Source organism: Myotis yumanensis, unplaced genomic scaffold, assembly GCF_028538775.1.
Source record: "Myotis yumanensis isolate MYYU_CA2020_CCGP unplaced genomic scaffold, mMyoYum1.0.hap1 SCAF_8, whole genome shotgun sequence".
Classification (NCBI taxonomy): domain Eukaryota; kingdom Metazoa; phylum Chordata; class Mammalia; order Chiroptera; family Vespertilionidae; genus Myotis; species Myotis yumanensis.
The window spans coordinates 12816374-12831754 of NW_027223759.1; the positions used below are offsets into that span (position 1 = coordinate 12816374).

The 15381-nt window shown below is 49.0% G+C and overlaps 1 protein-coding gene across 5 annotated transcripts in view; it reads left to right on the forward strand.

Annotated features, from left to right (window-relative positions):
- NRP2 (neuropilin 2) overlaps window positions 1-15381 on the forward strand; it is a 119167-nt gene that overhangs the window by 8590 nt on the left and 95196 nt on the right. For all 5 annotated transcript variants that reach the window (XR_011472383.1, XR_011472382.1, XM_070421940.1 and 2 more), the window contains exon 2: window positions 7436-7613. Coding sequence is in view for 3 of the 5 variants with exons in the window: in XM_070421940.1 (XP_070278041.1) it covers window positions 7436-7613 (178 nt within the window). In the remaining 2 variants the exon portion in view is untranslated. The remainder of the gene's footprint in view (window positions 1-7435; window positions 7614-15381) is intronic.

Sequence of the window (15381 nt, forward strand, 5' to 3'; positions counted from 1 at the left end):
CTGTGAAAGGGTTGTCCAACCCCCCAAAGGGGTCTCGACCCACAGGTTGAGAACCGCTGCCTTAGACTGTCAAATAATAAAATGACAACAGCCAACGCAATAGCCATCAGTGTGCATGAATCAAAATTAAACTTTTTTATTTGTCAGGTCGGCAAAAACATAATATAGTTTAGTAATTAGCTTACGTGCTCCATGAGATAAAAAGGGTTGAAACTCGCTGCCTTAGAAGATACTGAAGAGCTTCTGAGTCCCAGGTTTGGGTGGCCAGGGATGGGGGAGGGTGCACTGAGCCTGACATAGATGGGATTTAGGACTGGGAAAGGCATAAGGAAAGGGGGAGGCGGGGATGGAGAATTGGACTCTGGGTTTGTTGGAGGTGACACTCGGAGGCTTCAGTGTGGAGGGAAATGATTGCAAACAAGGTTGGAAATAGTAGCTCGGGCTAAATGCAAGGCCCAAATTGCTAGGCCAAGGGGTTTAGATTTCATTTACTAACCAATGGGGAGCCATAGATGTTTCAACATAAGCCCTCAGTTAATCAAAATAAATGAAGAAAACTATTCTATTACATTTTTTCCCCCTCCTTGGGTTTTTGGAGGGACCTCAAAATTATTCTTCTTCTATTTCCTTCCCCAAATGTCTGTTGAAATGGTCAGGAATTGTAATCCCAGATCTCTCATCAATGGCATCAAAATTACATTTGCAATGAAGGCTGGAAAAGAGTGGACATAAATATAAACTAATGCTATTATATCGGCTGCCCTATTGGAATTGCATTTGTTTATGATATAAGATGACAAATAACAAGGTTACCACAGGTGGCATGATGGGAGGTCAGGGAGGTAATCACATCAAACTTACATTTTAATGATTAAACAGGGCTTCATTTTTAGAATCCAGATTGAGGGGAAGAGACTTTCCAAAGCTCTATTTCCAGACCTAGTTTCCAGTTCTCCCCATGGGGAACCTTTGGAGGTGTTCTAGAAGAGGGGGGGGGTTCCCCCCTTCCCTTCTCCTCTTTCCACACGGGCTTCCTCTCCCCTTCCCTAACCCCCTCCCCGCTGCCTGGCCGAAGATTCTTTAATTCCGATTTTGAACTTTATCACTGCAAAAGTTCACAGGGGTTTCCATTTGCCGTGCCTTCAGGAGTGCATCACTCACTGCCACCCGCCCCATAAATTGAATAGATTGCGTCCCTTCCCCGTTGCCTTAGGAAGTGGTCAAACAGCCGCATTCCTGGGCTGATGGATCGGCTCATTTCTTCCCCGCTTAAGCCAAGATACAGATTTTATGAGACTGTCTTGAGACAGGCTAACGTCTCTTTGAATAAAACAAAACCCAGCCTCAGCTCACAGAAAAGGAAAACTCTTAAAAAGCAGCTCATCCAGGGTAAGCGAGCAAAATTTGGTTAAGACCCTGAGCAGAGGACTTCGGTGATGGGGGCGAGGGATTTTAAGAAACGCTTTTGGTCTTTCTTTTTATGCATCACTGTTGCTGACAGGCTCACACACAGAACTGCGTATCCATAATATTTATAAATATGCAGCCGCAGACCTAGTTAAGAAAGGAAACACACGTCAGTAGAGCTAATGTGATTAAAAGAGACATTTGAACTCTCCATAATGCAAGGCAGAAGAATCCTGGAGTTTTGTTTTAGGCTCACCTGGAGCAGATAAAACAGGAGCAACAGCTTGAATAACTAATCTGCTTATCTGGGAGGGGAGAGAACCTTTAATTTTTGGTTCCTCTCTGGGTTATAGGATCTTTCCCACACCTCATTGTACAGGCTTTGAATTTGAGAACTGGAACTGAACTTTAGACTCCCTGCCCTCATTTTATAGAGGAGAAAACAAAGGCTCAGAGTGGTTGACTGACTTACCCAAGGCCACACAGCTTGCCGGTGGTAACCATACAAGACCTCTTACTGGCTAAGCGGTAAGGTGGCCACGTTCTCTTTTTAAGTAGGAGAAAGCCTCATTGCCTTGCTACTGATAAGTCAATGAAAACAATGCAGTGCGAATAGGAACAGGATGGGTTTATGCTGTCGGTAAAGGATGAATTATAAAGTAAATAAAGTGTTATTTTAATGGAAATGGGACCTAGTACTTTTCTCCACTAAGTGAGCCCAGGTGTGGAGAATAGAGGTAGAAGTAGGTGTATTTTCGCCTTACTCTCTTTTCCGTGGCATTTAAAATAGCAAGGGCACAGAGATCTGGCTCTGTGGGTTTTAAACTCTATTCCAGGAAGGCCTGATGTTCTTAACAGAGAAGGCCCCTCAGAGATGAGGGAGGGACTTTGAGGCCTGGACTCCAATTCTGTCACCCTCCGCGTTCCCTCACCTAAGAAGAGCTCCACTTTCAGCTGCTCTGCACGTTGGAGCTCAAGGTGGAGTTTTGTTCAAGGAAAAAACAAACACTTCTAACAAGAATTCTGAAAACTACGCACCTAATTCAGTCCACTCATTGCATCACAGTTTAGGAAGCTGAGACCGAGGCAGGTCACTGAGTTAGTTAGGAATCCAGGTGCCACGTCTTCTTGGTAATATCAGTACCCGCCCCCCCTTCCCAGTAACCTGGTCCCCTTACCCTAGACCAGTGGTTCTCAACCTTCCTAATGCCTCGACCCTTTCATACAGTTCCTCATGTTGTGGTGACCCCCAATTTCATTGTTACAAATTAAACATAATTAAAGCATAGTGATTAATCACAAAAACAATATGTAATTATATATGTGTTTTTCGATGGTGTTAGGCGACCCCTGTGAAAGGGTCGTTCGACCCCCAAAGGGGTCGTGACCCACAGGTTGAGAACCACTGCCCTAGACCCTCTGTCAATAACACCCTGACTCTCCAATCCCACATCCAGCCAGCCCTAAATTCCCGTTTTTGCCAAGGACTTTTCCCCTCCGTTCAGCTAAATCAGGGGATCTGATTGTTATTATGGGACTGTCTGCAGGCAGTTACCTGGTGTCACTTGGTGTCACGCCCTTGTGATTCTGGTCATTTAAAAGTCTCGCTATCCTCAGGCTTCAGTGTTGAACAACTATTGTCAAGTTCAGGCTCTACAGTGATCCTTTAAAACAGCTCCAGTTGAGTTCCCTTAGAAGGCAGACCAGATTTTTAAAAAGATCTTCTTTTAGTCCTTCTTACTAAAAATCTGATCTTACTGGGAACCAATGAGTTGCCTGAAACTGGGTTCTGTAGGAGGATGAGTTCCCTCTGAAGCTGGCAGAGTACCTGAGAATTGTAGGTGGACGGGTGCAACATTTCTTCACCTGATCCACGGCCTGGTAACCCCAGGGCAGCATCTGATGGTGCTTAGGCCATCAGCAAAGCAAGGGCATGGGAGGGAGGGAGGAAGGGAGGGAGGCGGTAAGGGGAGAAAAATGTCAGAAATAATCTGACATTTTATATCAAATAAAAACACCTAAATAGTCCTTTTGGGGGGAGGGGGGTGTCAGACCTTTGGGACTTCAGAACATAGTATTCCCTTTATTTCAACTTACTTTTTAAAATTAAATTTATTGGGGCAACATTGGTAAATAACATATAAGTTTCAGGTATACAGTTCTATAATACATCATTTGTATATTGCACTGTGTGCCCACCACCCAAAGTCTAGTCTTCTTGTGTCACCATGTATTTGACCCGCTTTACCCTCTTCATCCTCCCACACCCCCCTTCCCCCCTCCTAATCTCCATGCTGTTGCCTAGCCCTAGAGCTATCACTTTAATGCTTTTATCCTTGGGCCTCTGAGGACCTGGCCCATCTCAGTTGCAGGAGAAAACTTCTCTGAGCAGGTCAGGCCTGGGTTTGCCTGCTCCCTTTTGGGAAATGTGCCCCAGGTAAAAGGTAGTTATAAAAGCAAGGGAGAAAGAAATCCCTGGTCAACTCACCAAACATTTTAGCTGGTCAGCTTCTCTTCTGTGTATGCATATTGGCCTAGAGGCATTTGCCCTTGAGTTCACCTTTCTTTCGGCTGGACTGGATGGACTGGACTCCTGGAGAGAGCAAGTATGCTGTTCCACTTGGACACAGGAAAGGCCTCCGGGGGAGTGGATAGTGTTGCTCTTCAGAAGCAAACCTGCGTCGTTCCTCTTGGGAGTGTGTTTGCATTTTAGAAATGGAGGGTCCTCAAACCTGGGCATGAAAGATCAATTATCGAGAGGAGGCATGGATGGATGAAGTGTGTCTTCTGTACAATTTTTACTGATAGATTTCAAAATTCATTTTTCTCCAAGGAACACAGAGATGAAAATTCTAGTATTTAACTTGATGGACCTGTTTGTGCAAATGATGTCTGATCTTGTGTGAGAGGGCATGAAAGATTGTACTGGACTAAAGTGTTAATTTCATATAGATATAGATATTTCAGAAAGGAAGGAAGAGGGACAGAAGGATTGAAACATCAATGATGAGAATCATTGATTGGCTGCCTCCTGCACGCCCCTACTGGGGACCAAGCCCGCAACCCAGGCATGTGCTCTTGACCGGAATTGAACCCGGGACCCTTCAGTCCCCAAGCCGATGCTCTATCCACTGAGCCAAACCAGCCAGGGCCAAAGTGTTAATTTCTAATGTGTATGTGTACCTGATGTATGTTTGGTATCCAAGTGTGTGTTTCTCGGTGTGAGTGCCATCCAGACAAGAATGTGAGCTTGTGCCCGGCTGGTGTTGTTCAGTGGTTGAGCATCGACCCATGAACCAAGAGGTTCCCGGTGTGATTCCTGGTTAGGGCACACGCCTGGGTTGTGGGTTCAATCCCCAGTAGGGGGCGTTCAGGAGGCAGCCAACTCTCTATCATCCATGTTTCTATCTCTCTATCCCTCACCCTTCCTCTCTCTCTAAAATCAATAAAAACATTAAAAAATAAACATACATTTAAAAAAAAGAATGCGGGTTTATAAATGTTTGGATATTGGAACGGCTAACCACACACAAGCAAAGCAGATGTTTCAATGAGTTCTCAAATATTTTAATGAGTGCCTCGATTTTCCTGATAAAGAGAGGACAGAAAAAAAAAAGAGTTACTCCTTTTCCTTTGAGTGAAGTAAGCTTTTACCAGGAGAACAGGCGGGCAGGCAGCTATGGGACATACACACGTAGTTTAACTTTTTTCTTCGGTGGGGAAGTGATGACTCCTGGTGTGGCTCAGAAATGAAACCTTCCTATGAGGAAGTTTCCTGTCTTTCCTGATGATCACGTGTGCCTGCTCTAATTACTCAAAGCACTGGGCGCCGTGGGGGCATTGAGGAAGTGAAGTTCTTCTTTCCATAGAAAAGTCCGTAGGCATTTCCTCTCCTCTGAGCTGTAAGACAGCTGGTGATCTAAGTCCCCTCCCCCCTCCCCGCCTTCTCAGAGGGCCACTCGTGGTCCTGTTTCACATGCATGAGCCAGGACCAAAGGGCCACAGTCTGACTCCCTACAAGGTTAGGTGCCCAGCTTGGGTGAGTGGTGTGGGCACCTGACAAGCCTTCGGGGACTGGCTGCAGAGGAAGCGGTGGTACCAGGCCCGGCTGCTGGCCTCACCTTCATCTGGGCAGGAGGGCTGGGCCCATTGCCCTCCTGGCCTCGGGAGGGTGCAGGGTCATGAGTTAGAGCAGCGGTTCTCAACCTGTGGGTCGCGACCCCTTTGGCGGTCGAACGACCCTTTCACAGGAGTCGCCTAAGACCATCCTGCATATCAGATATTTACATTACGATTCATAACAGTAGCAACATTACAGTTATGAAGTAGCAACGAAAATAATTTTATGGTTGGGTCACAACATGAGAAACTGTATTTAAAGGGCCAGAAGGTTGAGAACCACTGAGCTAGAGGATGATGTGGTCTCTGCTGGCCAGAGGAAATGGCCTGCTTTTGTTTTCTACCCAGTAGGAAATGGAACCTGAATCCATTTGGTTCTGGGCAGGGCAACAGGGCACAGTTTGAGCTCTTGGAGGCGCTGATGCCTAAAGGCCACTTGTGTGCATTTGTGTGTCCCCCACCACCACTGTGCCCATCTTTTATGCATTTAAAGCCCGCCCGCCCGGTAATCTAAAGCAGAGTTCTGGGAGACAGTAATGCCAACAGGCGCAGGGAATAGGGAAGTGCACCTGTAGAGTTAAAAAATGCATGACCCTCTTCCTCAAAGAGTGAACGCAGGAGAGAGACCCGTCCTGGAGGGCGGCTGCTGAGCCCTAATGCATAATTCACGGGCCCACGCTGCTCCGTGCAGATGGCGATATTAAATCGTGATTGATGCTAAGAGCGGCACGGCTCTCAGGACGGTCTCCCAGAGGCTTCTGGGTGTTTCCAGGTCTCTTGTGTCTGCTTGTCCTCTCTTCTCAGGTCGTCTTAAGCAAAACCCCCCATTGCCCAGGAACCCCTCCTGGGGATGGAAGATCTTCACTCCCAAATATGTGAGGTTCTTCAAATGTCATCGCCCACCTTTTCTGCCTTTGAAGATGGCCCCTTCCCTCCTGGCTCGGGTGCAGCTGTTCCCTCCAGCCGGGCACTGTGGGGAGGGCGGGGGATGCTCCGCCAGGCTCCGCCAGCCCCTGGCCGAGGGCTGCTGACCGGGGACAAAGCAGCAGCACACTCTGCTGGTGGCGCCCAGGCAGGAGGGACAGTGGGCAGAAAGCTCGGGCAAAGCCAGCCGTCCACTCAGCACAAAGCGCTCTTTGTCGAGACTCTGAGGTCAGAGGCGGTGGATTCTCCTATGCAGATTTTCCACTCCGTGCATAATGAAATCATAAATCAAATTTGTGGTGGATGTGGAATTAAGTGTTTGGGAGTTTTGCTTTTGCTTTCTTTCAAAAAAAAAAAAAAAAAAAAAGGCTGAAATCACCCTCCAGGGCCTGTTCTGGCCCAAAGCTGAAAACGCGTCTTCCGCATCACATGTAATTGTTACCAGGCTTGTGGGTCGGCACCACAAAACCGCTCTTGTCAGTTCCCGGAGCCGTTACTTCTGGCGGCCTGGCCTGGGCTGGGCTGGGAGGCCCGAGAGCATGAAGGATTTATGAGGTAAAGATAGAGGAGAGGCTGAGCGAGCGCGGAAGAAGATGGGCCACGGCCAGGAGACAGGAAAAGGCAGGGAGGCATGTTAACTTTGCAGCTTTCTTGTTCTTTTTTAATCCCAGAGCACGTGATTGGGAACATTGGCGACCACTTTCTGAAATATTTTCATTGGGGAGCGTGTGCGTGCGTGTGCGTGCGTGTGCGTGCATGTGTGTGTGTGTGTGTGAGAGTGTGCGTGCCCAGCTGTGTGATGAGGGGGGAGATGGGCTGAAATAACCTCTTCCACTGAATGAGTAAGTAGGTTAGCTTCCTGGACTGCCATAAAAGGCCTGTAAAACCCTTTCAGGCCACGGGTAGAGGAGAGAAACAGGGAGAGGAGAAAAAAAAATGCTGGAACATATTTGAAGTTCCTTGGGTTGTTTGCCTTCTCTTTCAGACCCACCCTGTGGCGGTCGTTTGAATTCCAAAGATGCTGGCTACATCACCTCGCCAGGTTACCCCCAGGACTACCCGTCCCACCAGAACTGCGAGTGGATTGTTTACGCGCCCGAACCCAACCAGAAGATTGTCCTCAACTTCAACCCGCACTTTGAAATCGAGAAGCATGACTGCAAGTAAGCACCCTCCTGCCCACTGTGCATCCTTGAGACAGCCTCCCTCCCTCCCTCCCTCCCTCCAGCCCCGGCTCCGACCGCAGCGCCACCTAATGGCCACACCCGTAACACCGGGCCTGCTAAACAGTGCAGGACCTGGGTCCGAGGGGAACCCAAGATGGCATTCTCTTTCAGGGGGAAATAAAGGCCAGTTGGTCCCATAGTGTGGAGGAAAGAGCCTTCTTGAGTGAACTGTGTAAGGAATAGCATCCTATCTTCAAAAGCTGGCAGTGGGGGGAGTTCCCTGTGGGGCATGGTGGGAGGTGGACTACAAAACAGCAGCTCTTGACTTTGGGACTTGCCTCCGCCTTGGAGATCTCCCCGTTTCCACTGCTGTGACCACACGTAAGCTCCCCGCCTCCCACCCCCCCAGCTTCCTTGATAAAATAGTAGCCCAGTCCCCACGTGAAGACTCCCTCCGCACCCAGCCGTGGACACTCAGGCTGTTGTGGTGGGAAGGGGCAGCTGGTTTCCTTGCAGTTAAACATCAGAGTCTCCACGGGTAGATCTAAGATGTGCATTGCTTCTTGGTATCTGTGCTGCCCAGGTTAGAGTCTCGAGGCTGGATTTATCTAATAAGCACTCTCCTAATTGCTTTGTAAATATCAGCCCACTCCACTCTCACAAGGGCCCTGGGAAAGGGGGGTCCTTACCACCTCCATGCTGCCAATGAGAACAGCCAAAGCCCAGGGAACCTAAGTCAGTCACCCGTGGTGACTCGGCCAGTCTCACAACCTCGGCCCTGTCACTGTGGAGATGCGTGGCTCAGGAGACACCACGTGGACATGTAGACATCTGGGAGTGCTTCAGAAATGCCATGTTAACACGAAGGCCCTATAAATCAAGGTGGGGGAGCAGACAGCACTGTCATGTCGAGAATGTGAATACAGTGCTTCCTCCTTGAAACAAAAGGGAAAGTTTTCTGTGCAGAAGGTCATGTCTGGCTCCAGAGGGGCGCCTAAAAGGTGCCCCTGCTCCAGTGGGTGTCCAGTGCCCCCTTATGGTTGATAAATAGTCTGAGCCTTTCTTGTGACCAAGGCAATGCAAGTGATGAAAAATTCATCAAGGGCCAGCTGACGGGAAAGGTGCAGGACTCGGACCTGGACCAGCCAGCGCTTATTCATAGATTCAGGACCCTCTGTAACCAGGCAGAACACAGGACCCTCTGTAACCAGGCAAAACCCTCTGGAAACACTGTAAGACAGAGCCCACTAGATGGTACAAAGCACATTCACATTCTTGGCATGACAATGCTGCCTGCTCCCGCACCTTGATTTATAGGGCCCTCGTGTTAACATGGCTTTCACTCTGAACCCGTGCATCAATGTCATTGCTACCCTCTGAGGACTGCTTTTCACCTACCCAATGGTTTTCCCCTAACAAGAGTTAGTCTTTGTTTCGAATCCCAGGGTTTCCTGGATAGAAGCCTCATGTGACAAAGAATCATAAGGCCAAGCTTCTAATCGCAGATCGTCTCTTGACTCATTGAAGAACACAGGGTAGCTGCCCAGTTCCTCTTTGTGTAAGTTCAGTGCACACCCTTGGACACGCTTGCACAGAGTCGCAAGGCTGCCCATTCCCTGCCAGTGAACTTCACCAAGAATTTCTGTGAGAAGGGCTTCTTTCTGAGGTGTTTTTGCTCTTGGAGCCTCTGGCCGGGCTGCAGGAGGTTGGCACGGACTGAATCGTAATGCACCGAGAGCTTGGGTCTGAGCTCAGAGAAATTTGACTAAGCACCTCTCTGGACTGGGGGCCAAATTCTGTTATGCTTATGCCAGCAAACCTCCCAGGGAAATTGCTAAGAGGTCATCCTATGTATATTCATAGCGGCAGAGGGAGAAGGCACGGCTTTGGGAGGAAACATTCAGGAGCTGGTGAGCATGCCTTTAAACACGTTCGGAAGTGTGAAAGGCCAGGAAGACATGCTCCTGCCCTGTTTGGGGCTGCAGGGAGCCCCTTCCCCTTCCAAGACCCAGCTCCAGGGATGGGAGAACTCAGATTGCTGCAGCCCTCGGGGAAGAGGGCAGAGTCCTTTCACGCTGAGTTGGAGCAGGCCCGTGACAAGTTATCCTCCAGTTTATCATCTTCACTAAGTAGCTTCCTGTTTTCCTTCCCACTCCCCCATTCTATGCTGCTGGCTCGAACCAGAAAGGTCAGAGAAAACCCTTTCTGGGGTCTCTCTCCCCCAGTGCCAAATTGTCAGAAAGGGTCTGTTGGGGTCAAGCCCCTGCTACTTAACCTCGTCCTTCATTTCTCTCCCCCTCCCCCGTGTCCCTTCCACTCCCCATGTCTCTCTCACCCTGATGAATTTTTGTATTTAGAGAGACACATCCGGTCCTCTCAACCTCTCGCTCTGCAAGGTATTTTTGACATTCTTCCCCGGCCATTTGCATTCAGAATCCATGGGCTTCTCCCCCACCGCCCTGGTTCACTTGCGAAAGGAACAGTTAATCCAACTGAAGTCCCGGAAGTTCTGTCTGGTGCCTCCTCTCTTTCCCCCTCTCATTTCTGTTCCGAGGGAGCTCCTGGGTTTGGAAAGCACTTACTAGCATAGGAGCTTAGCCTCCTTTCTCCCCTGATTCCAGGGGCCTGTTTCCAAGTGGATGCGGCTCTGGCAGCCCATCAGGTGGTGCTTACCAAGAGGAACTGCCTGAACCATCCTTCTGATGAGAACGCAGCAGTTAACAACTCCGAGAAAAGGGAGATGAGTAAGGAAGTCAGAAAAGCAGCACCCCCCCCCCCCCCCCCGCCCCCCGCCCCAGTGCTCCTCCCGTACTTCCTCCTCTGTGCAGGATGATCTGCAAAGACTGCCCGGTGACCCGGAAATGGGCCCCGATGGAGAGGCCTGGCCTGGCCGGGCAGTTGGCCCTCTGTGCCTTGAAATCAGCCCAAAGGGCTAGGCCAGCAAGTTTCAACCTCTCCAGCTCCTGGCACACATAAACTAATCACTAAACATCGTCAGCCATCCAAAAAGTGTCTTTTTTGCCGATCTGACCCAAAAATATAGATACAGTTTTGATTCATTCACACTGGATGGCTATTGTGCTGGCTGTAGTCATTGTTTTATTTGACAGTCGAAGGGGAAAGAGGTCAGTGCCCTGACTAAATAGTTTTAGAAATACTGGTGGCAGCCCTGGCTGGTGCGGCACAGTTGGTTGGAGAGTCAACCCATACACCAAGATATTGAGGTTGCGATTCCCGGGTCAGGGCACCTGACCCAGGTTTCAGGTTCGATCCCAGTCGGCATGTGAAGGGCAACCAAGCAGCGTTTCTCCCCCACATTGATGTTTCTCTCTCTCTCTCTCTCTCTCCCTCCCTCCTTTCCTCCTTCCCTCCCTCCTTCTTCTCTCTAAGATCAGTAAGAAATAAAATTCTTGCAGCACACCAATTGAAAATCACTGGTCTAGGCCGTGGTCGGCAAACTGTGGCTCGCGAGCCACATGCGGCTCTTTGGCCCCTTGAGTGTGGTTCTTCCTAAGCCTTAGGAGTACCCTAATTAAGTTAATAGCAATGTACCTACCTATACAGTTTAAGTTTAAAAAATTTGGCTCTCAAAAGAAATTTTAATCGTTGTACTGTTGATATTTGGCTCTGTTGACTAATGAGTTTGCCGACCACGGGTCTAGGCGATGACTGACTAAACTCCAGACAGAGACCTTTCCCCTAACCTTTGCTGTGAATTTTGTTCCGTCTGCTTGGAAACTTTCACTCACAGCCCCATCGCCTGGCCGTTCTCAGGAATCCAGACCCCCAGCACCCAAAGGCTGCTCTGTGGCCTAGTCACTGGCTGTGGGCAGCAACCAGAGGCCTTGTGGCCCGGCCAGGTTGGCGTGGCCCAGGGACAAAAGGGCAGGACTCGGGGCCACCTGAGCAAACAGGGAGAAGCCACGTCTATGGTGAGGAGAGGCCACTGCTGGCTGCCTTTCACCTGAGTCATCAGCCAACAGGCTGCACGCAAGGGTTTTAGAAACATACGCAACAAGACTGAATCTTTCTCCATTTCTGAAATCTAAAATCTGTGCCTTTGAAAAACACCCACTGCATATGATACATGGCTTACTCATGAGTCCTCCCCACAGAGGCAGGGACAGCAGCCCAGCCCAGCCCAGCCCAGCCCAGCCCAGCCTATTATACCACCCAATTATACCAAATTCGAGAGCCTGCGTTCTTTTAAGAATGGGTCATTTCCAGATGGGTATGGGGAGAAAAACGTGTCTTACAAAGTGCAAAAACCACTAAGAAGACTTGACAGAACATTTCTTCGGCCAAGAACCCACACAGAAGCCTGCACTAACGGCTTTACGTGTGTGTGCAGCGCGGCAGTATCTGATTCACCTTGGGGGGCGTTGCAGAATAGCGCTCCATCCAAGTGAAATCTCCAGCTACTGAGACATGCCCCCTCAGAGTTCCAGTTCTTTCTACAAAGGTTACCTGGTAAAGGGCCTTCTGGAACCTGTGCCACACTTCCCTGTCTTCCGAAACAAAACAAAACCTAAGGCGAGTCAACTTTTTTTCCCCCCTAAACGTCACTGTTTGTGACAGGCTGGCTGTGTAATGTCATATTCGGAGTTTTTGTTGACCTTTGAAAACTTCCCAGGCCTCAGTTTCCACCGCTGCAAAACTGTGATGATGGTGATGATGATGATGATGATGATGATGATGATGGTGATGATAACTACTTGTTATTGTAGATGCACAATACATTGGCAGCTGTGTTAGCATCTTTGGGTTTGGTCACAGGGACGTTTGGGACTTTTCTATCGTTGCTCTTACTCTTACTTCCTGTTCTGAGTAACCTGTCCCCTGGAGCCTTCTTCTGACCTGTTTTGGCCCTTTCATACTGGGTATGGACTTTGCTTTAGGAGCTCTTGCTGTCTCTTGCAGCGATTTTCAAGCGGTGTGCCACACGAATATTTAAAATATGCAATACCTGACTTGTCAGGGTCACTGACCTCTTTTCCCTTATACCAGTGGTTCTCAACCTTCCTAATGCCGCGGCCCTTTAATACAGTTCCTCATGTTGTGGTGACCCCCAACCATAAAATTATTTTCGTTGCTACTTCATAACTGTAATTTTCTACTGTTATGAATCGTAATGTAAATATCTGATATGCAGGATGTATTTTCATTGTTAAAAATTGAACATAATTAAAGCATAGTGATTAATCACAAAACCGATATGTAGTTATATATGTGTTTTCCAATGGTCTTAGGCGACCCCTGTGAAAGGGTCGTTGGACCCCCAAAGGGGTCGTGACCCACAGGTTGAGAACCGCTGCCTTAGACTGTCAAATAAAAAAATGACAGCAGTGAACACAACAACAGCCTTCTGGTGTGAATGAATCAAAATTATACCTATTTTTTTGTCAAATCAGCAAAAAATATATTTTTTTGGTGTGCCACAGAATTTTAGTAATTAATTTATGTGATGAGATCAAAAAGGTTGAAAACCCCTGCTTTCTTGGGAAGTTTTGGTCCTTAGGTCTAAGCGTTGCCCCAAGCCAGTGCAACCCAGGCCTGCTCGTCCGCTTGCTCCAGACAGCCAAGCTTACAGCAGAGTGAGGAAGGGAACACGGTCTAAGAGCATCAGTGCATGGAGTCCTTGGCATTGAGCTGCTCATGATCTTTCCTTCTGAAACCAACCGTCGCCCCTACCCCCATGTTCTGGATATTAGAGGTTTGGGATATTTGGCCTCTAGCCCAGTGTCCTGGATAAACAAGATGTTCCTGTGTTGATTTACAGCCAGAGGAGCCCTCATCCACAAATCCAAAATGTCTCTTTCTCCCAAAGTAGGGAGTGATATCCTAGAAAGGTAGCAGTTGATAAATTGACTACAGTAAACAGAGGAAACAGACTAGACCTCAATAAACTGGCCCCTCCCCACCATTGATTTCCTGTGCTCAGTAAACACCCTTGATTTCACACAACCAAATACAACCTGATGGCTGCATGAGACCCTGTGAGCGCCCAGTGCTCACACTCCTCACCCTCCCCTCTACCGTGTCCCGCTGCACACTCCCCTCTGCCTCCCCGCAGTTTGCTGGATTCCTCCAGGTCTCTCTTATGGACCCCGACTCTGAACTCAGAGCTTTGCATTTCACCTTGACTTGCTCACGTGCCTTTGGTTCATGTGTGGCCACCTGGTGTCCTGAGCATGTAAGTTCTCTAAGGGCATGGACCATGCAGTTCATGTCTCTATCCCTGGGGCACCCAGTCCTGGAGAAGGCTAAGCAGGTGGGTGCAGGTGGTGGTGTCGGTGATATTTTACATTGAGATGCCAGGACCTGAGTCAGCATGGCACGCGCCTGCATTGGAAGGCTGACAGAGCTGTCTTCTGTGCCTGTCCATCTTGTGATATGACAGGGTGACAGCAGGAGGATCAAACGCAGGCTGAGGATGTCTCTAAGCTCTCGGGGACTTGGTCTCTCACCCACAAAATGTCAATAGACTGTTCATGCATTCATCCCAACATGCTTAAGAACCTAGTATGTGCCAAGCCTGATCATAGCATCGGGAACGCAGTGATGACCACATTGTACTCTTTGCCCTCATGGAACGTAGAGTTTGGGAGGAGGAAGCAAGTGGAAACACACGGGAACTGGTGAAAAAGCTGCCACACGTGGAGCATCTCCAAAGCACTCCACAGACAGCATCTTGCAACAAAACCTGGGAGGTCAGCCCTCGCCCGTTTGGCTCAGTAGATAGAGTGTCGGCTGCAGATTTGAAGGGTCGTCCCAGGTTCGATTCCAGCCAAGGGTTCATGCCCAGGTTGCTGGCTCGATCCCCGGTAAGGGGCGTGCAGGAGGCAGCCCATCAATGATTTTTCTCTCATCATTGATGCTTCTCTCTCTCTCTCTCTCTCTCTCTCTCCCTTCCTCTCTGAAATCAATTAAAAAAAATACAAAAAAAACCTGGGAGGTCATTGCTACTCTTTCCATTGTGTAGATGGAGAAACCGGCTCAGAGAAGTGAAGCAACTGACCCATGTGGCAGAGAAGGGTTTTAAGCCGGAATACCCTACTTTGCAACCTGTGCTCTTAACTCGTATGCTCCACTGCCTCCCCCTACACCATGCATTCTGACTGGGGACATGATATGGACATGTTATGTGAGCCCAGAGCACTGAGATCAGGTATAGGCTGGGGAGATCAGGGAAGACTCCCTGGAGGAGGTGAGGTCCATATTGATCCTGAATAAGTTAGCCAGGCAAAGGGGGTGTGTGTATGGCTGGTGGTCCAGGTAGAGAGCAACATGTCAAAGATAAGAAGGGGAGAGGATTTAATAACTACAGGAACCACAGTAATTGAAAGGCCATCCTTGTGACTTGATGATACAATCCCTCTTCTTGGTAAAGAGGTGCCTGTGTGTTGTTATTTCATCTTATTTCCTGGCCAGGAAACTTCCACTATCTCAGAGACGGGCTGTGGTCAGGAAGCAGGAAAGACTAAGATTATGGAGGTCCTGTGCTACCCCCACCCTCCCTGGCCAGGGTCTCCGGGTTTCATCCCCTATGTCCAGGAACCCCCGTTTAATGCCTGAAAGTGGGGTTGCCTGGGAAAGTCCAGGTAACACTTTGGATTAGGCTGGGCTTGTTGGTTTCCTCCTACACAGGACCGCCTCTGTCTCCTTCCCGTATGAATAGGTTGATGGTAGGAGGCCACACTGTCCCATTGGAGGTGTGGCTTCAGCTGGTATCCACCTGGGCTTCTAGAAACCAGAGCGGAGTGAG